The sequence below is a fragment of the Prionailurus viverrinus genome, chromosome B1 (genome assembly GCF_022837055.1).
Source record: "Prionailurus viverrinus isolate Anna chromosome B1, UM_Priviv_1.0, whole genome shotgun sequence".
NCBI classification, from domain to species: Eukaryota; Metazoa; Chordata; class Mammalia; order Carnivora; family Felidae; genus Prionailurus; species Prionailurus viverrinus.
Window position 1 is genome coordinate 79,590,163 of NC_062564.1, and position 21,314 is coordinate 79,611,476.

The window sequence follows — 21,314 nt, forward strand, 5'->3', positions numbered from 1 at the left end:
GATATCACAGAACTGGTTGGCATGGGGAAAATATCCCACACAGTTGGTGACCAGAAGTGTCAGAAGTGAAGTATTGCGTGCACAAGCAAAAGCGAAACAAAGGAGTGGTTTCCCTAGACCGATAAACTCTAGTTCCTTTCAGCAATTTCAGTTAATTCTCTCAGCTGAGAGGGTTTAGTCAACTCTCAATTTTCTCTAAAAAAGAAAAAAAGAAAAAAGAACAAGAAAAATTAATTTCCTAAGGCATCCAACACTGAACAGTCAGTATTTTTTTAAGAATGAAGAACAAAAACTGTTTGTCTTTTGTGGTGACAAAAATCAAATGAAATTTCTATTTGTATCATGCACTCCAGAAATTAACCCATGGGTTCTGAACAGAAGTCTACAGGAAAAAAAAAAAAAAAAATCGAGAGGGAGAAAATAAAGGGACCGAGGAGAAACCTTCAGAATTCTCAGCAGGGAGGGCAGAAGAGACCATCTCAATAGCACAGAACAGATGGAAACCACCGCACATGACTGGAAGGAATCAAAAATTAGTTTCTGTGCTGGTGTGAGAGGCGGTAACAAAGACTGGCAATGCTTGGTAATTTTAGCAGTCAGCTCTGCTAACAGACACTTTCGTACATCAAGGTAATCTCTGCCGTTGTCAACAGAAAATAACTTGACCGCAATCCCCATTTTCCAACAATATTCAGAAGAGGAGACTAATTTTGGCCACCTGACTTCTGCAACGGTTTCATGCAATACTTGAAAGTAGATGTGAGGAATATTAGACAATTTGCTCGCACACTCCTTCCTAAATGAGGCACTGTGAATAGAGAGAGGGGCACTCACAGAGATTCAAATAACAAATTAAAGTCTACACTGGGAATGTTGGATACACCCATTGAACACATGTACTTTTTCTCATTAAATAAGGTAACTACGGGTCCCGTTCCACCTGCAATTCCACTTGGGTGAAAATACATGCCAATAATTACAGCAGCTACAGTATTTCTTTGAAACAGGCCTGTTACTCAAATCATTGTCAAGACTCTCTTACAGCATCCCCAGAAAGTCAGGAGGCAAAACACAAGGTACAGGTCTAGTAGGGGACGATACAGTTTATATTTATGCAATCTCTTCTACCACATTGTTCAAGCACAGTCTCGACAAACTCCTTAAACTCATTTCCTACCACCATAGACTTCATTACCACTCCTAAGTCCTCGCCTCTTAGGAAGACTTCATCTGGCAAACAACATTGACGTTAGAATTTCAAACACACTGGCTTCAATTATAAGGCGTGATGATCATAATGACACTAACTTGTGGTAATTTAAAACCTTTTTCCATAATCACTTTATCTTTCTCCAATTCTCAAAGGAGTCTAGATTAAAACTGGCACTCTTCTGCTTTTTCCAGTCTCTAAGGCGAACAACATGAAACAATTGTCCTCCAACTAGAGTTTAATTTCTCTTTCCCCAGTTTGCCAAAAATGCCACAGGGAAGAAATCAAAACAACTAAGTCTTTGCTTGAGTTTCTGCCAAGAAAATTTTCCCCCACTTCCTTGATCATACAAATTCTCTTAAAAAAAAAAAATCCTCTTCCACGTGAAAACAAAAGTGAGTAGAACCACATTTTTGCCTTTTCCGAAGGCCTATTTTATATGTACAGTCTAGCTGGGCCTACACATTGCTTCCTTCTGTAACACACTAGGAACCTTTACACTGGCTGGACCAAAGACCTCACAAGAAGATAACATTTAAAGCAATGTTCGGGCAGCAGTAACATAGGACCCAAAGGGATTACTCTGAATTTTTCAACAGATTAAACTATGGAATACATCCAAGGGGGGCGGGGGGGTGGGGAGGAAATGAAAATACGATTATAGCTACTGTCGGTGCACCTGTGAAAACCAATACTGCAGGTTTTAGCCAGTGGAGCTTGGGTTTTGAATTTTAAATAAAGATCCCTATAATCTGGCAAGTTACTTAACGTGTCTCAACCTTCATCTCCTTAACTATTAAATACCTAGCACCAATGTATTTCAGAAGACTTTGATGATTAAACACCACGTGTCAAACACAAAAACTTAAGTGTATGAATAGAGAGAAAACAAGACAGCTTCAAATGATTATGACTCACAAAAAATTTAATCACAAATTAAAATTCTACCGACTATAGGCCTTTTTTATTTAACATTTTATCACATATAATTCACTCTCTATCAGATACTGTGTGGGCTTCTGGCATTATCTCATAATACTCCTTCTGCCTGTAATTTCCATCTAAATATCTTTCTATATGAAGCCATTTCCAACCTGCTAATCTCTCCAAATCTGCTAATCTTCCCCAACCTTCTGCAAGTTAAATACTTGTGGGTTCCCATAACGCTTTGTTCATGCCATTACTATATGTTTTATGGGACAGTGGGAGGTGCGTGTGCCCAAATACTTGCTAGAGAATTGACTCCTGAGGGCAGAAATCCTTTCACGGTTCCATGTACCCAGTACCTACCAGTGACTAGCACACAGTAGGCAATAAATAAATGTGAATGAATGAATGGATATATTACTTGTCCCTCTTTTTCACCCTCTAAAAGAACAAACCAAACACCTTCTGAAGTGATTTCTATTTTTAACACAGATTACAAGAACATGAAGTTAGATTTTTCACATGGAAATTTTAGTTTAAACACACTGTCAACCATCCAACTGTCTCTGCACCTCTACATCATACTTACTGGCTGGAACAATGAAATCTCCGTGTAACTCATAGGTCATAAGAGGCTCTGGCAGACTCCTGTATGAAAAGGACAGCTCAGAATTACCAAACAGGTCACTATACTCTTTGTGCTCATTTTTTATAAAAGGTTATAAGTATGATATGCATTTATCATTTACTGTGTAAAACTTCCCTAGGAAACATTTTTACATATCAAAAAGATACATAAATCCAATGGATTACCTTATAAAGCACTATTTGCATCAGGTACTACCAAAGCTTAAGCAGCCACAAATCCCTATCAGATCTAAGCACATAATATTTCATATTTAATCTTGGAAAGTACCTTTATAAATATCTGATTTTTTACATAAAACTTCCTTCCACATATTAGCTTATTTAGAGACAAACATTCAATGCAACCAAATGTAAGCATAAAATTCTGAAAATCATCTCTAGAATATCAACTGAAGACATTACAAAATATGTTAAAAAGTTTAAACAAATATCATAACCTCTTCTCTTACATATCTCTACTATAGAAACATGATATCCACTTTTGGCTTATGCATATGAAACAATAAAAGATATGATGTAAAATACATGACAACTTGAAAATTACACATATAATTTTAATTTTCTACCAAGCAGATTACACAAATGGTAGTATATTTTATCCTGTGGTCAACAGAATGCTACAGTTCACTCAACTTTTATACATTATCTTAAATTTTAGAAGACCAGATTTCTGCACTCTATAAAAACACTTCAAGAACACTAAGACAAGTATCAATCTGCACAGTCTTTCTGGAGGGCAATCTGGCAAGATATTAAAAATCTTTAAAAGGTTTAAATTGTGTAACCCGGAAATTCCTCTTCAAATGCTCAAGAAAAAAAAAAGTCAAAGACACACGCACACACACACACACACACACACATTTAAGACATTGACAAAAGATAAGAAAAATGTAGGGATAAAGGAGTTCCTTTCATACTTATAAAAAGGACAATTAACAAGACAACAATCCTAAATGTTAACAAATCTAACAACAGGAGCTTCCAAATACATGAAGCAAAAACTGATCTATTAGGAGAAACAGACAAATCCACAACTATGGCAAGAGATTTAAATACCTCTCTGTTTTAATAAGTGATAAGACAAGTAGACCAAAAAAAATCAGTTAGCTTTATTCACATCTTCTGTATCCTATCAACCAATTTTATCCAATTGATATGTCCTTCACCTAAGTGCTAGTCCATCCAAAAGCAGCAGTAAACACATTCTTTCCCAGCACACATGGAACATTTATCAAGATAAACCATATTTTAGGCCATTAAACAAATCTTTCTTAGTAAATTTAAAAGGTTCAATTTACGCCAGCTATTTCTCTGATTACAATAAAAAATGAATTGGGGCGCCTGGGTGGCGCAGTCGGTTAAGCGTCCGACTTCAGCCAGGTCACGATCTCACGGTCCGTGAGTTCGAGCCCCGCGTCAGGCTCTGGGCTGATGGCTCGGAGACTGGAGCCTGTTTCCGATTCTGTGTCTCCCTCTCTCTCTGCCCCTCCCCCGTTCATGCTCTGTCTCTCTCTGTCCCAAAAATAAATTAAAAAAAAAAAAAAAAAAACGTTGAAAAAAAAATGAATTAAAAACCAGTAACAGAAAGATATCTGGAAAACCCAAAAGATAGGCAAACTAGAAAGTATTTTGAGCAAAATGAATATATAACATATCAGAATTTAAGGGACGTTATTAGTAAAGCAGTATTTAGGGGTAAATTTATATCATTCAACACCTATATAAACAGAAAGATCTTAAACCAATGACTTCACTTTCCATCTTAGAGAGCTAGAAAACAAAACAAAAAAACAAAAGAGTAAATTAAACCCCAAATAAAAGAACAGAAAAAATATAAAGATCAGAGCAGAAATCAACAAAAAGATAACAAGAAAAATAGAAAACGTACATGAATCCAAAAGCAGTTCTTTGAGGTAATCAATGAAAATAATAAATCTAGGCAGAGTAATTAGGAAATAAAGGAGAAAACACAAATTACTAATGCCAGGAATGATAGAATGGTAGAGATAATTGTAAAACCACTGTAGGCTCTAAAGATATTTAAAAGAAAATAAGGGAATAGCATGAACAATTTTATGCCCACAAATTCAGTAATTTAGATGAAAGAATAAATATCTTGAGAGACACAAACTACCAAAGCTCACTCCAGAAGAATCAGGTAACACATCTACTGAAGAAACTGAATTTGTAGTTAAAAATTTTGCCAATAAGAAAACCCCAGGCCCAGATGACTTCACTGGTGAATTCTACCAAAGTAATAATACCAATCCTATGCAAATTCTATGCAAATTCCAGAAAATGTAAGAAGGAATACTTTCTTACTCATTCTTTGATGTCCTCACCCTAGTACCAAAATTACAGACATTACAAGAAAGCAACAAACCTTAATACTTATGAATATAGATGCAACTATTCTAAATAGAATCAGCAAAGTTCAAATTCAACAGATACATAAAAGGATAATACATCATGACCAAGTTGGGTTTACGGCACAAATGCAATACTGCCTTAATATTAAAACAAAAATCAATGCAATTTGCCACACTAGCAAACTAAAATAAAAAAAACTGTATGATCATCTAAATAGATAATTCAGGGGAAAAAAGAGCGCTTTTCCCACAAATGGTATTAGAATAACTGGGCATTCGTATTCAAAAGTGAACTTGGATCCATATATCGTATCTTACATAAAAATTAACTCAAAAAATCACAAATCTAAGTGTAAAACCTAAAACTATGAAACTTCTAGAAGAAAATAGAAAAGAAAACCTTGGTGACTTTGGATTAGGCAAAGATTTCTTGACACATCATCAAAAGTACAGTTCATACAAAGAAAAACTGATAAACTGCAGCACATTAAAATTGACTGCCCTTTGGAACACACTATTAAGAGAATGAAAAGACAAGCCACTGACTGAAGAAACATTTGCAAAACACGTATCTGAGAAAGGACTTGTATCCAAAATACATTAAAAAATTATCAAAACAGAGCAAATGAACAAATAACTCCATTTTTTTTTATTGCATGAAAGACACAGACACTTCACCCAAGAAGATACAGAGAATGCAAATACACACGTAGAAAAGCTTGACATTATCAGTCATAATGGAAATGAAAAACAAAAGTACATGAGAGGGGTGCCTGGGTGGCTCAGTCAGTTAAGCATCTGACTCTTGATTTCGGCTGAGGTCACGATCTCATGGTTCCTGACATGAGTTCTGCATCAGGCTCAGCACTGATAGTGCGGAGACTGCTTGGAATTCTCTCTCTGCCCCTCCCCCACTCATGTTCCCTCTCTCTCTGAAAATAAACAAACATTAAAAAAAAAAGTACATGAGCTACCACTATACAGCTATTACAATGGCTAAAATGAAGAAGACTGACCATATCAAGAGTTAGCAAGGGTGTAAAGGAAATGGAACTCTTATACAACCACTCTGGAAAAACACAGTTCATCAGTTTCCCAAACTATTAAACATATATCCAACATACAATCTAGATAGACATTCCACTCCTAGGCTTGAACCAAGAGAAATGTAAGTCTGCTCAAAGATTTATACAGAAAGGTTTTTGGTAGCTTTATTTGTAATAGCCAGAAGCTACAAACAACCCAAATATTCATCAGCAAGGGAATGAACCATAAAAATCTGTGGTGTATCCATACAATGGAACACTAGCAACAAGAAAGAATGAACTACTGGACTTGCCACAACACAAATGAATCTCTAATTATGCTGAATAAAAGAACCCAGATTTTTTTAAAGATGTATTTTTATTCCATTTATATGAAATTATAAAAAAAGCAAATTAATAATGTACAGTGAAAGAAAGCAGGGCAGTGGTAACCTAGGAATGAGGGAGTGAAAGGGAAAGGTGGGAGAGATAGATTCCAAAGGTGCATGAGGAAACTTTGGGGGCTAGTGGTTAGGATCACTATCCTGATTATCTTGACTGCTTTACAGGCATAAACACATATGTCAAACTTATCAAAAGGTACACTATAAAAATGTTCTGTTTATTATATGTCAACTTCACTTGAATAAAGTGGTTTATAAAGCAAATAAAACAGGTGCAAAAACATATTTACAGGTTATATTCCCTACACACCACTTAGGAAACATATGCACACACACACATAACAACTGTAGGCACATTAACTAAAACTTAAAGCCCTAGTGAGGAAAAGCTGTTTCTTATTTCCCCTCTCCCTCCCCTTCATCTCCTACGCTCTCATTTAAAGAAGAAAAATAAAAGCAATTATACCACAGCCTCAATAAAAAGAAATAAACCTTTAGGTTTTTTTGTTTCAAAATACGGACAAGTAGAAAATGGCAAGGAAGGAAAATGACAGCTTGGCACAGAAGGAAAGCTAACTGGTACTGGGAAGAAAATGGGGGGGGGGGAGAGAACATTTGGAAAAGCACGGACAGCATTGCTTTTCCAATAAAAATGAACTTGTACCTAGGTATCTTCGATGAGCTACTTCTACCATTGCCATATGTCTGCTAGTCAATACAGCATAAATAGTAAGTATTAAATATTGTTGAAGTTTGGGAAGCAGTAATAAAAATGACACGTTCCCCACACAAAATGTATTATACTGAGTCACTGTATCTCTCAACTTGCCATCCAACATGTTTTGAGCTACCTCTCTTTGCCACCCCTTGGGATCTAAGAACATAAATCATAATATTTATCTAAGCAGGCATTTTCTTCCCCAAAACTTCCATTCTAGTTTCCAGGCTTTAAAAGTTCCCTCTAGGTAAAATCAGTTTACTAAAAACCTCACAAGATCGCTCATCTGTCCCCTCACAATGGGAACCCATTGTAATGAACACATTGCTGAAAATCAAAATTATGGTCTGAAAAGATAGGTACTCAATCAGAGAGCTGGTATTCAGCCCTCTGAAACACACAAGTAAAGAATTTTTGCCTCAAGTCAATACAAGAAAAAGGGAGATGCCATACACGTATGTGCTGCACATCTTTATCTCTCTCCTAGGGTTTGAGGGATTTGGCTATTTCCCTTCTTCCACCTCCAGCCTCCCATCCAATATGATGGCTGGGTTATTTGCGTAGAGAAGAATTCAAGAGCAATAGCTTTTGTGGTGAGAAAAGCTATATTCGACTTGTGCTATGGCGCCTTCAGTGACAAAGCTGGGATTCCAACCCACGCAGGCTGGCTCCAACCATGCTCTTGACCATCACACTGTTATTACCTCTTGTACTGAAAGAAATGCACATGCTCAGGCCATAAGCAGATAGCCAAAATACAAACTGTTTTCTCCCATTTGGTGCACCACCAGAAAAAGTATTACTTAAATCCTAATTACTGCATTTTTAGTTGCTAAAAATAACACAGGGGAAAGAACAGCAACCTAAGTTTCAAAATCTCCCAAGGCATCTGCCATTTTATGATAATCACTTTATCACATTCAGGCAGACTGTGTATATTGTTAGGAGTGAAGTTATATAATAATAGCATCTCATAATGTTGTTCTCTAGGCAATGTTTGCTTAAAAGCAGAATTCAAAAGGATAAAGCAATGCAAAGAGAGAAAAAGGCAGAAAAAGCAACACAAGACCAAGAGCAATAAGGGACTAGCTTCAGTAAGTATCAAGAACCAAAAAGAAATTTTACTTACGGTACTCAATAAAAAGATCCTCTAAGTTTATTAAACTACTTATCCCACAAGGAAAAAAAAAGAACTGGTGTGGAACAGGGAGAAAAAAACATGCAATTTATTACAAAAGAACTGGATTTTTCCCCTTAGTTTCCACACCAATAACTGAGTCACCTTGGTTAATCCCTTTAACTCTAGTAGCCATGATTTTACCAAACAGTAAAATGGGTTTAAAGCTCCCTCCTGGAGCGGCAGCATCCTTTGCACATCAAGTTAACATATGCAACTCATCGTATTTTTATATCCCTCTCCCTCTCCATCTATTACATGCTTTCTCAATCTCAGCACTATTGCTATTTTGTACATACGGGAGCAAGGGTGGGTTGTCTCCTGCACTGTAGGATGTTTAGCAGCCCATCACTGGCCTCCATCCATTACATGCCAGTAGCACCCCCTTTCCAGCAATCATGACTACCAAGAATATTTCCAGACATTGCCAAGTATCTCCTGGGGGATGCAAAATTTCCCCAGTCAGGAAGCACTGTCTTTGAGTGACAGGTACAGCTCTAGATGCTGGGGACACTGCAATGAACAAGACACATACGGTGCCTATCCTCAGGAAGCTTACATTCTAATCCCAAGGTGGGAGCTAAGGAGATTAATTTTGTCCATAATTCTCATCCAAGCCAGTTAGTCACCATCAGTGGCAGATAGGAAGACAGCCATAAGCACATAGGTTTAGCCTTAATTTTATCCCTTTATCAATTAGGGATATTAAGTGCAATTCTGTACTTAATACTTTAAGGGAAAAAAATTAAACAGTGGTTAAAAATATCTTGTCGAAATAAAACACTCAAAAATAGGTAATACACGTCTGAACCCACTGATAAATTTTAATTTCATTAAAAAGTGGGACAACCAGATAACACAGGCCTCCTGATATAATACAGGAAAAATATGCCACCACTATACTGTATTCTTGCAATAAATCATTTTTTTTCTAAAAACCTAACCTGGATCTAATAAAGCCTATAGATTTAACTGTTAGTTTACAGGAAATATGATGGCTAGAGAAACATGTTAAATGACACCATGACACAATCTGCCCTAAGATGTAGAAAATTCTATTTAAAAATGACCCAGGTTCATAAGCAAACAAACAAGAAAACGCTGAGGAAGACAGCTGTGCAGAGGAAGGAGACTATGCAGATTAAAAGTGATTTAAAACACATCAATCAAATGAAATGTGTTGACATTACTCAAACCCTGTCGGAATTTAAGTAAATATAAAAAGACCTTTTGGAAAAAAAAAATCAGTGAAAATTCAAACATGGACTGAGTATTAGATGGTATTAATTTTGTTGGGTATGGTAACTATTTTTTTTTTGTCTTTCTACACTCTTTTTTTAAGTCCTTATCTTTTTCTAAGTATATACTTTAATATTTAGGGGGGAAGTAATAGGGTGGTTTAGAAAATCTTTCAAATAGTATCCAAAAAAAGTAGCAGGTAGGGAGACTGAAGAAACAAGAAGGGTAGAGTGTTGGTAACTTCAGAAGCAGGATAATGGAGCCATGCGGATTCAGTATACTTAACTGTCTGTGGTTGCACAGACTTGGAATTTTTCAAATAGATGAACTACTCAACATATAAATTATATAGTAACATTTCATTCTATGTGCTCATTCAAACCCAAATACTATCTACCTGAAACACGATCCTACGTGTTGGTTAAAAAGAAACGATGCTAGGGGAGCAAAGCCATTTGCTATTAAAATCCCCAACAGAACCGCAGCATAAGAATTACAGTCGTGGGTCGGGGCACCTGGGTGGCTCAGTCGGTTGGGCAACCGACTTCAGCTCAGGTCATGATCTCACAGCTCCTCAGTTTGAGCCCCGCATCAGGCTCTGTGCTGACAGCTCAGAGCCTGGAGCCTGCTTCGGATTCTGTATCTCCCTCTTTCCCTCCCCTGCTCACACACTGTCTCTATCTCTCTCAAATATAAACACTAAAAAAAAATAAATAAAATAATGAAAATAAAATGAATAAAATAAAATAAAATAAAATAAAATAAAATAAAATAAAATAAAATAAAATAAAATAAAATAAAATAAAATAATTACATTCGTAGGGCACCTGGGTGGCTTAGTCAGTTAAGCATCTGACTCTTGGTTTCAGCTCAGGTCATGATCTCACAGTTTCCTGAGTTTGAGCCCCACATTGGACTCTGTGCCAGCAGCATGGCGCCTGCTTAGGAGTCTCTCTCTGCCCCTCCCCCACTCACGCTCTGTCTCTCTCAAAATAAATAAACTTTAAAAAATAAAAAAAAGAATTACGATCATAATTTTTTTTCATTCTTTCACTCACTTGGTATTGTTCTTCATCTAACCTCAAGGTTTCTATCATTAAGTTCCTTTCTTCTTTATAAAAAGGGTAATCACCCATAGAGATGCTGAGCCCTATTCTAACTCTGGTCCTAAATATTTTCTGTAATAAATGCAAAACTTAAGTTTATCCTAAAACTTCAAATAAACTTCTTTAAAAATAGCTTTGTATTTATGTGTTATCATTATAAGCCTCTAGGTGCAACGGTTTATCATTTTTTAAGGTTATTTATTTTTGAGAGAGACAGAGAAAGCAAGAGCAGAGAATGATGTGGCACCCAGCCTCACGGAACTGTGAAATCGTGACCTGAGGCGAATTCAAGTCAGAAGCTTGACCATTTGAGCCACCCAGGTGCCCCTAGACTCAATGGTTTAAATTTAAACCAAAAAAAATTCTTCATTGTAGCCTAAAACATAAATAAAAGGTTCGATAAAAATTGATAAATGGCCTTCTTCCTCATTGCTTCCTAACATTTAATTCCCAAAACTCCCATCTACAATAGACATCTACTTCACACACTTTTGTCTTTTCCGATTCTGTTTTGCAATTTACCTAACAACAGACATTCAACTACTACTGATGGCACTTTCAGAGACACAGATCCATCATGAATGTCCTCCTGTTCTGTAAGGTTGAACTCAATGATCGAGATCTCCAGGCAGCGTTGGCATCTACCACATGTTAGATACCCAAGAGCCCACGCCTCCCTCCTGTTACTGAGAGGAGCTTACCTCAAATACTGTTTCAGGGCACTTGTTATTGTCTTCACTTCCCAATCTACAGAATTCTCCAGGTCCACCTCATTGCATGTTTTTACATCTGGTGAGCAAGCAGGCAAGAAAACAATAATTAAAACCTTGGACATCCAAAGGTCTTCTTGACTGGTTCACAAAGCTTCCATTTTTAAATGGCCAAACCACAAATAATTAATTCTGGGAGTCCTTATAAAAACGTACAAAATTTCTTCTATTATAAGCCATGTTCTATTATTAGACATTTGTAAGCAACTTCGGAAAACCCATAGTGAAGATCAAGGTAAAGGATAAGATGGGGCTGGGAGGAGGGAAGACCTAGGCATAGCAGACATTTCAATATTCACAACTACAAAGCATACACAGCTGTGATGACCGCCACGGTGGTAGTTATTCTATTATTAAAGACACTACCCCACAGTCAGGGCTTGGGGCATGTGGCATCTACAGTATCTATACATTTTACCATGTTTCAGGTGGCATTACTGTTATCACACTGTGTTATGACAAGGGAAACAGGCAGCCCTGTTAATGGCAAAATGACAAGTCAGTGGGAAGAAAGGACAGGAAGTTTGGTCCCACGCTTCTAAGATCTGGACTCAACAGATTATCTTTCTAAAGATTAATGCATGATCAACCAAAATAGCAATATGGTAATACATAAATTTAAACTCAACTTTGACATTAACATCGTAATTTATACATTCATCTAAGAAATATTTATTGGAAGCCTCTGTGCAACGCTTCTGACATTCATTCTAACTAAAACTAGTTTTCTTTGTCCCGAAAGGGTGTTAATGATGTGTTTCTTCCAGATGCCCTTTCAAATAGCTAATAAACTCTACAGAAAAAGATGTATGGCTAACAAAACAAACAAACAAACAAACAAACAAACAAGGGAGGGGAAAGGAGACAGTAAATTCTACAAAAGAAGAAATGAGGGGGGCCTGGGTGGCTCATCGGTTAAGCGTCCAACTTCTGTTCAGGTCATGATCTTGAGGTTCGTGAGTTTGAACCTCGTGTCAGGCTCTGTGCTGACAGCTGGGAGCCTAGAGCCTGCTCGCTCTCTCTCTCTCTCTCTCTCTGCTCCTCCCCTGCTCGCTCACTCACTCTCTCTCTCTCTCAAAAATAAAATATTAAAAAAATTAAAAATAAATAAAAATAAAAGGGAAGAAATGAGTCTTGGTTGAAATAAAAGGAAAGGAGGGTGGGAAACAGAAAGGGAAAGGCCAGCACTCTGTATATGGTGGCACCTTGATCCTTACAAGGCTGGGATACTGTACTCAACGGCGGCTTGGCACCAGAAAGGAATGAGTGCAGCATGTTCTCACAAACCTGGGCTTAAATCCTCACGGCCACCCTAAGCAGCCACACCACTCAAACCAAGTCACATCCACACCGGTCTGAACTCCGGGTTTTCATCTACAAAACAGCGATCATGTAAACACTCTCACAGAACTACAAAGAGTAGCAAAGCAAATAAGCAATGTGTACCTTGTTTAAATGAGTAGGCAATTACCACAACCGAGTCACTAGAAGTATAAGCATTCAGTGGTGGTTCCTACTCAAAGGGAAGTGTAGTAAATGGGTTATGATGACAGATATTAAATAATCAGTAGAAACTTGCCTCGTTTTCTACACCCCATCATCCAAAGGAAAAAATCAGACATTCCAGGAAAAGACTTGATTTCTCCCTCACTCCAGAATGATGTTTCAACTAAGAGCCAAGAAAACTAGTTGTTTCAGACTTTTTTTTCCCTCTCTTACACTGTATTTGTCTATATAGGGGAGGAAACATCTTGTTAGTATTTCCTCTTTAAAGGCACTAAAAAGAAAAGCCTGTCAGAACGGGACCACTGCATTCAGTCAGGCATGTCACTTAAAAAACTTTAGGCTTGGGCATGAGGAAGGATAGGTGACAACTCACCTATCTCAAACTGTGCTATTCTCAAACTTTCCAGAAACAAAGTAAAACAGGAAGTGATGGTTATTTCACAGCCATAACATCATACATATGAAATCAATTACTCAAAAGTCTGGAGACTTTTTAAAGCACTTCAACAGTTCTTGATTACAGCAACTGACAGCAACATGCAATAAACTACAACAATGGCAATTGACACTGATTACATTTTGATCAGTTCCTACAATTCAGAACTCATTTGTTACCAAGCTTGTCAGACAAGCCACAGATACATTCAAGAAATCAAATTAAGCACCCTGATTAAAGGTGCAATCCTTTATAACTGGGACTAAATAATTCTGTTCTAAAGGCTTTGCCAACCCATTACTTCAGTAACTGAATATTCTCTCTCTCATTAAATCAATTATTTAAATCTCATTTTAACGTACAAGTCAGATAACATTTTCAATCAATTCGCTCCCGGCAAATCAGCATTTTAAAATCCAGGAGGCTTCTAAAGGAAATCTTTTATTTTCATCTTTCTACCAAATTATCATTCTATATTTCGAGAATCATAGCCTTTCTATGGAAAAGTAAGCCACCCTTTGAATTCATGGAATAAAAAGTGGCTGTCACATCAGAGGCTAATGACTACATAGTGTCTATGGTACTAATCCCCTATTAAATTTTTACTGTTTTCAAATAACTCAATCATACCTAGCAGTTCTTTAGAATCAGTGGATGCACTGGGACCAGGTAAATTTGCTAATAACTTATTTGGGATTCAAACTTATAAACGCATTTGAGTGTTCAATCAGAATATACATTCTACTGTAAATAAGGAAGGGATTTTGCTCCCTTATTGACTAAGAGACAACACCTTTATGTACTAGTTAAAACTAACAAGCACAGATACAAACAGTTAACTGTTTATTTGGGTGAATGTTTCATAATTACATAACCAGTATTTTTTTTTTTTTTTGAAACTGGAAATTTTCAGCCCCACCTAAATGCAAAGCACCTAAATGCAATATTCCAAAAATGGACCTGGGCCCCACTTTAAATTAAAGTACTTGAAGGAGCACACTGATTGAATGAGTTTTGAGAATATACATTATAAATCCAAAATCATAATTTTCACCTATATTAGTTTACTTTGTTTTCCCCAATGTATATGAAAAAGCTGTCTTACAAACAAATAAGGTGATTTTTTTTTAAGTAAAACTTCCAAGTTAGTTGTATCTCTTGTTTTCTATGGTTCTGTGTCTAAAAATAAAATCCTGCCTATTTTGCAAGTTAAATTTAGAAATAACCTCCAAATTCACCAACACACTTAAGCTGCCACCACATTTTCTTATAATTTCCCCTCCCTGCTCTGATGTTTTCATTCTTCAGTGGTGAAGTGGGAGAACACTGACAACTCTAACCCATCTGAGTTCTAACCTGCCAATAACTATTGTAATTAACCTGCTACATTCTCACCCCATTTACTAAAAATCCATGAGTCACCCAAACACACCTCATCCGGTATTTCTCCCTTCCCTCCCCAAGTGCTCTAAAGTTACTACGGAAAAAACAAACATAAAACTTTTACAAAGTTACATGTCTATGTGTGTGTGCCCTCTGTTAGAGCAAAAGGGGAAGAAAAACACCTGAAAAGGGGAGGAAGACAACTGCTTAGTTGGACTTTGTATGTATGTATGTGTGTATATATACATATACATATATATGTATATATTATGTGTGTGTGTGTGATTTTATATACATACATATATATATATATATATATATATATATATTTTTTTTTTTTTTTTTTTTTTTTTTTAAACTTAAGAAGTGTGGTCCAGGGAAAGAGAGCTGAGCACTACCTTCTGGCTCCCAGGATAGAAGACAACTAAGACAACAACTCCCATCACCTGACCTGACCTGGAGGAGTAGATATGACATGTCTATTTAGAGGACTTTCTGTGGTCAACTACCATTCATACTCCTTCTTGGCAGAGGAGAGAAGAAAGGGGTGGAGGAAACAGGGGTGTGGGGGAGAAGAAGATGGGGAGAGATGAAGAATGGAAAGAAAGATTTTTCTTTATTTTAATCTTAAATATGAAGAGTGAAAACACACCAACAAGTGAAGAAAACATGGAAGATACTAAGCATTCATCCTTTCTTTAGAAATCATCACAAACTTCTACACAAGAGTAAATACTTAAAACATTTCAAACAAACAATACACACATATTATATAAAAATGACAGTAATAGAAAAACATCCAAGTAAATAATTAGTTCTCAAGAACTAAAGAACCAAGTAAACAGAAGTTCTTGTCAAAAATACTAAATGCCTTGGAATTTTTTCTCAGACATTAAAAAAATGGATTATTTCTCATCTCTACAAAGAAAAATCCAATACAAACAAATTGTACTTTGAAAAATCCAAATTTGAAATACACATTACCTGGAGGAATAGCAACTTAAAAAAATAACTGCCTCATACTGGGGCACCTGGGTGGCTCCGTCCATTAAGTGTCCAACTTTGCCTCAGATCATGATCTCATGGTTCCTGAGTTCCACATCGGGTTTGTTGCTGTCAGCACAGAACCCGCTTCAGATCCTCTGTCCCCCTCTCTCTGCCCCTTCCCTGCCTGCACTCTCTCTCTCTCTCAAAAAATGAATAAATAATTGCCTAATACCAAATGGGCAAAATCATCAGAACTCCTGGGGCGGGGAGAGTGGGGACACTGGTCTAAAAGAGCAAAGCTAAAAATCTGGCAGACTCATCTGGTGTTTTTTTTTTTTTTTCTCTTTAAGATATAGAACCCTAGAACAACATAGGGAGGTGAGATAAGATGGAAAGAAAGAATATCCAGTGGATAGGGTATACACAACTACACAGAACTCTTAAAATCCTTTTTTTGGAAGAGGTATAAATTATTTATTTGAACGCTTAGTGAATGGGATAGAAGGAAAAAGGTATCTTAAGGGAATTTTAAATTAAGATTCAGTGAATAAATCTATTTTGTCAAGACCTAAAGTTTGAGTTGGTAACAAAGTAACAAGAAAGCAGTATTAATCCTAATAAAAAATCCAAAGTTTGTGATTGACAATCTTCAATTTCATACTAGGAATTATTGTAAAATAATTATTGTGGTAGTGCCCAACCCTCCTTTACAAGGAAATAATCAAGTCAGTGTCATCCCTCTCATCAATTCTTCAACTTCCTGAAGAAATGCTTCTTGGGAAAACAAATTTCCTTTGTCAGCAACTGAAATTAGGTTGTATCGCGCTTGTATCCTAGACTTCTCTGCTCTGAGTCTCATGGAAAGTGAAAACAGTTTTCCAGGTCATGAATTTTTGAGGGTTTAGATATTTTAAAACACCTTGCCAGTACGGGATTATCTTGAGACATTTCCCATGAGCAGAGGAAACTACCACCTTAGTTCAGGGATGCAGATCAAGAGGGATTTTATGAGATTAAGAACAAATTTTGAGACAGCTTAACACTTCCCCGTGACCACAGAGACACCCTTGTTTGAACTTCCCTTGAACACAAACAAGAAGACAATAAAAATAATGCTGGGATCCTTAGGACCAATTTACTGCCAAAGTGTGCCTTTCAGCCAAAATATCCCCTTCTGATACCAACAGCCTTCCAATTCTAATCATTATTACACCATCTTGGAAATGAGCAAAGTGTTTCTAATTTTAAAATTAACTAAAAGCAGATGCTGTAGCCCCATTAAACTCTTCCAGCTGCTACTGAACCACTGGCAACCTGAGTCTATTTAATTTGGAGACCACTAATGGTAAAAAGGAAAATCTGACTGCCAAAATTGCACACCCAAGTTAAACCAGAGAGGCAGAAAATGAAAACAGCTCATGAAAGCGAATGTATTCTAAGACAGCTCTCCAACTGATGATGGGCAATTTTTCCTGCAGTTAATAGCTAAAAAAAAAAAAGGTTATTGCTTATTAAATCCTTAATTCAAATACAGCCAAACAAGCAATCCTATCTGTAACATGTCAGTTGATTTTATTCATCTTGGTTTATGCTTCCTAAAAACGAGTCCCACAATGCTTTAAGATGCAGACAGGTTTTAAATGCATCTACAGCATACCTGAGGGCATTGTTAATACTGATTAATTAAAGTGAGATATCAAGTTAATTAATATTTAGCAAGGTCAAAATGACAGATTGGTTTGACATACAGGCCCTCAAGCCTGATGAGTTATCATCACTCCTCAAGAGGCAGCCAGCTTTGGGGCAGGGAGAGAGGCAGGACACCTTACAGGTGGCACCGAACCGACAGCGGCGTGTCATGTAAAAGCGCTTTGTCATTCACGCAATGTCTGGGGTAATGAAATGAATTCACTTGCTGGCTTCCTCTAGTCTGTGATGCCAAAGAACACTGTGTTATCAGCACAGATGGAGCATGCATGGTTCTGGAGAAGAGCCTGGTGCAAACTACGAACAAGCCACTGTGAATACCAATGAGTCCCCAAGAATCGGATCCTTGCTGTCAAGTGACAGTTTTGGAAGCAACATAAAAATGAGTGAGTCCCAGTGGTCTTGTCCAACCAAATGTACTGTCAAGACTCTGGACGGGCAATTTGGAAGCCATGCAAATCACAGAGGCCTGGCTGCTACTTTCCTGTGAGAAGCAAGCACAAGACGACATTCACCCATGAGCTGCATTCTTTTCTTTTTTCCCCCCATTTACTAAGAAATGGAACACAAGGTAAGAGGGAGTGGAAATCTGTGCTGAGACAAACACTAATCTACTTCTCAGCATCAACTACCTCTGCTCAGGAGAAAACTCATCGAGGCACCCAAGTGTGCTGTATGTTACTATGAAATATTAAGTTGTAAAGTCAATGAACATAAACAAACAATGCATGGAAAATGATTAGAAAAGAGGCATACCCATCAACATACTCAGAAGTCTCTGGACCTTTGAACTCACCCCCACAACTCTGTACAATCCTTGGTCATTTATACCTATTGGAAGAGACAAAGTGTTAGCAAAATATAAGACAAGTCATATTTTAAAAGCTGTCAGCAAACAATTGTATTCAGAATCTTTGCTAACTCACATTAGCAGCATTCCTGTTGACTATAAAAATAAACGTTTGACAAAACCAAGTGTTTACCAACTTGTTTTAGCAGCTTGGTATTCATGAGTTATGGTTGGAAAATAATCTCATAAAAACAGTGTTCCATGTGCACAAAATGTAATGAGTCAATGTTAATGAAATAAGTTCCTTAAGTAGTACCCATGTGTACCAATGCATTTTGTAAAGATGCATTCTAACTTTCACGTTGTTTTTCTTGAAAAGTTCAGCCTTTTAAAAATAACATGGTGCTGATTAGTACACAGAAAGAAAATCATTATTTAGATGATTCTTTAAGGCCGTGGAAATCCATTCAAAACTAAGGCAGAACTGTTTTTGTTTTTGGTTAAGAGCTGTTACATGCACTGTCCAGCAAGGAGCTCTGAAACTCCCAAGGAACATTACTACAAAGTATACATCAGAATGAGCCAAATCACAGCATTCTCTCTCTGCAGAGCTGGGGAAACAAAGTATCTCTGGGCACAGATGAGAAATAAAGGCAAGAAAATATATTGTCAAACAGAATTTAGTATATTGAATACATGGCAATATACACAGCATATTGATTTGAATAAACCAACTGTAAAAGGGCATTTTTGAGGCAATTGGGAAACTCTGAGTGACATTAAGAGTATGTCAGAAAATGTCCCTATTTTTTTTAAGGTACATACTGAAAAGAGTGAAAGGAACCTATCTGAGATTTGCTTTAAGAGCAAAGAAGGGATAGATGAAGCAATTTTACCAAAATCTTAAGTGTTGAGCCTGAGCCATAAGAATATGGGAGTTCACTGCACCACTCTCTCTACTCTTTTTATGCTTGAAAGCTTTCATGATAAAATAACGACTTTGAAAAATCATGACTTCTCAAAAGAGTTGCAGTTTGCTGCATGTGTTTGTTTTCTCCACAACCAATGTTAAAAGTAACAAGAACACAACTGGCTGAAAAGAAGATGATGCCTCTAATCCCCAAAGTTTCCCAAACACAACAACACCAAAAAAGCCACGGAATTTGCCTAGGAGAGCTTACTTTCTTTTCATCTACTCACATGGGTGATGAAAAGACCAGACAGGGTCCAAAGGGCTGGCTTCCAGTCAAGACTCAGTCACTCCTGAGCTCTGAGATCATGGGCAAGATGGGAGACCTGAGTCTCGATGATGTATCTGAGATCAAGGACAGCACCTTGCACTTTGTGTTTGGTGGGGGGAAAACACTGAGACGATACCAAGACATGTACTATCAATTGTAACGCATGGCACACATAAAAGCTCTTATCACTCCTTGAAAAAGCAAGTCTTCATTTTCCTTTTCTCTATTTTGCCTTTCATTTATTTCTCCTTAATAATTTTTTAAGCTTTTCAAATGTCCCATTTGTCTTGTATATGCTACATTTTGCATCCCCCCAGAATCCATATGTTGAAGTCCTAACCCTCACTACCCTCAGAATTTGACCGTCTTTGGAAATAAGGTCTTTAAAGGAGGTAATTAAGTTGAAATTATGTCATTAGGGTAGGTCCTAAAGGAGTATGTTTAATGTTCTTATAAGAAGTTGGGGGGGGGGGGGCACCTGGGTGGCTCAGTCGGTTAAGCGCCCAAGTGTTGATTTCAGTTCAGGTCATAATCTTGTGGTTTGTGAGTTCGAGCCCCATGTCTGGCTTTGCACTAACAGCACAGAGCCAGCTTGGGATTCTCTCTCCCTCTCTCTCCCCCCTTCCCTTGCTTGCTTGCTTGCTCTCTCTTTCTCTCAAAATAAATCAACACTTACAAAAAAAAAGAAGTCGGGACACACAGGGAGAAGATGGTCACCCACAAACCATGGCCCTCAGAAGAAACCAATCCTTGGGGCGCTTGGGTGGCTCAGTCGGTTAGGTGTCCAACTTCAACTCAGGTCATGATCTCGTGGTCTGTGAGATCGAGCCGTGCATCAGGCTCTTTGCTGATAGCTGGGAGCCTGGAGTCTGCTTCCAATTCTGTATCTCCCTCTCTCTCTGCCCTTCCCCCATGCATGTTCTGTCTGACTCTCTGTCTCTCAAGAATAAATAAGAAAAAATTTTTTAAATCTCTCTCTCAAAATAAATAAACATTAAAAAAAAGAAGTTGGGACACACACAGAGAGAAGCCAGTCACCCACAAACCAAGGACAGGGGCCCTCCAAAGACGCCAACCTACTGACACATGGACCTCAGATTTCTAGCCCCAAGAATTCTGAGAAAATACATTTCTGTTGTATAAGCCACCCAGTTTGTGGGACTTTATTATGGCAATCCAAGCAAACACATACACCTTGTCTCTCAATTATCTCAACAGAGCTCAAAGAACCTGAAGAGCAAAGGCTAGCCCTTCAGTCTACACATATCTGTTCTAAAGATGCTTTGAATGCTAAAGAATCAAAGGAGCAGAGAAGCACCTTCCTGATGGGGAAGCTCATGGACTCCAAGAGAGGGAAACAAATTCAGGTCAGCCCTGCCAGGAGTTGATAAAAAAGAAAGGAAATTGTCAAGAAACACAAAAATCAGATTTTGAGCCTGCTATGGGAGAAAAGACTGGGTCTCATTCCTTCCTTCTCCTAGAAGCCAGAAGGCCATGTCCAGAGTTTAAAATATCAGAGGACTGTTTTTCAATACTACTGCATTTAAAAAACCTAAAATAGTTTGACCTCGGTGCCAGAAGCCAAAAGAGCAAGTCATATTCTGCAGTCAAGCAAACGTGCATCTTTGAGACATGCCTGAAATGCACAGAGAAATGAAATAAGAATGTTAC

General features: G+C 37.4%; 1 protein-coding gene across 1 annotated transcript in view; it reads right to left on the bottom strand.

The window, feature by feature from the left end:
* ARHGAP10 (Rho GTPase activating protein 10) overlaps positions 1-21,314 on the bottom strand; it is a 330,784-nt gene that overhangs the window by 113,522 nt on the left and 195,948 nt on the right. Inside the window, exons 14-16 of the mRNA XM_047855976.1 lie at positions 18,369-18,443; positions 11,525-11,612; positions 2,727-2,785 (exon numbers count right to left, since the gene is read on the bottom strand). Coding sequence (XP_047711932.1) covers positions 2,727-2,785; positions 11,525-11,612; positions 18,369-18,443 — 222 coding nt within the window. The remainder of the gene's footprint in view (positions 1-2,726; positions 2,786-11,524; positions 11,613-18,368; positions 18,444-21,314) is intronic.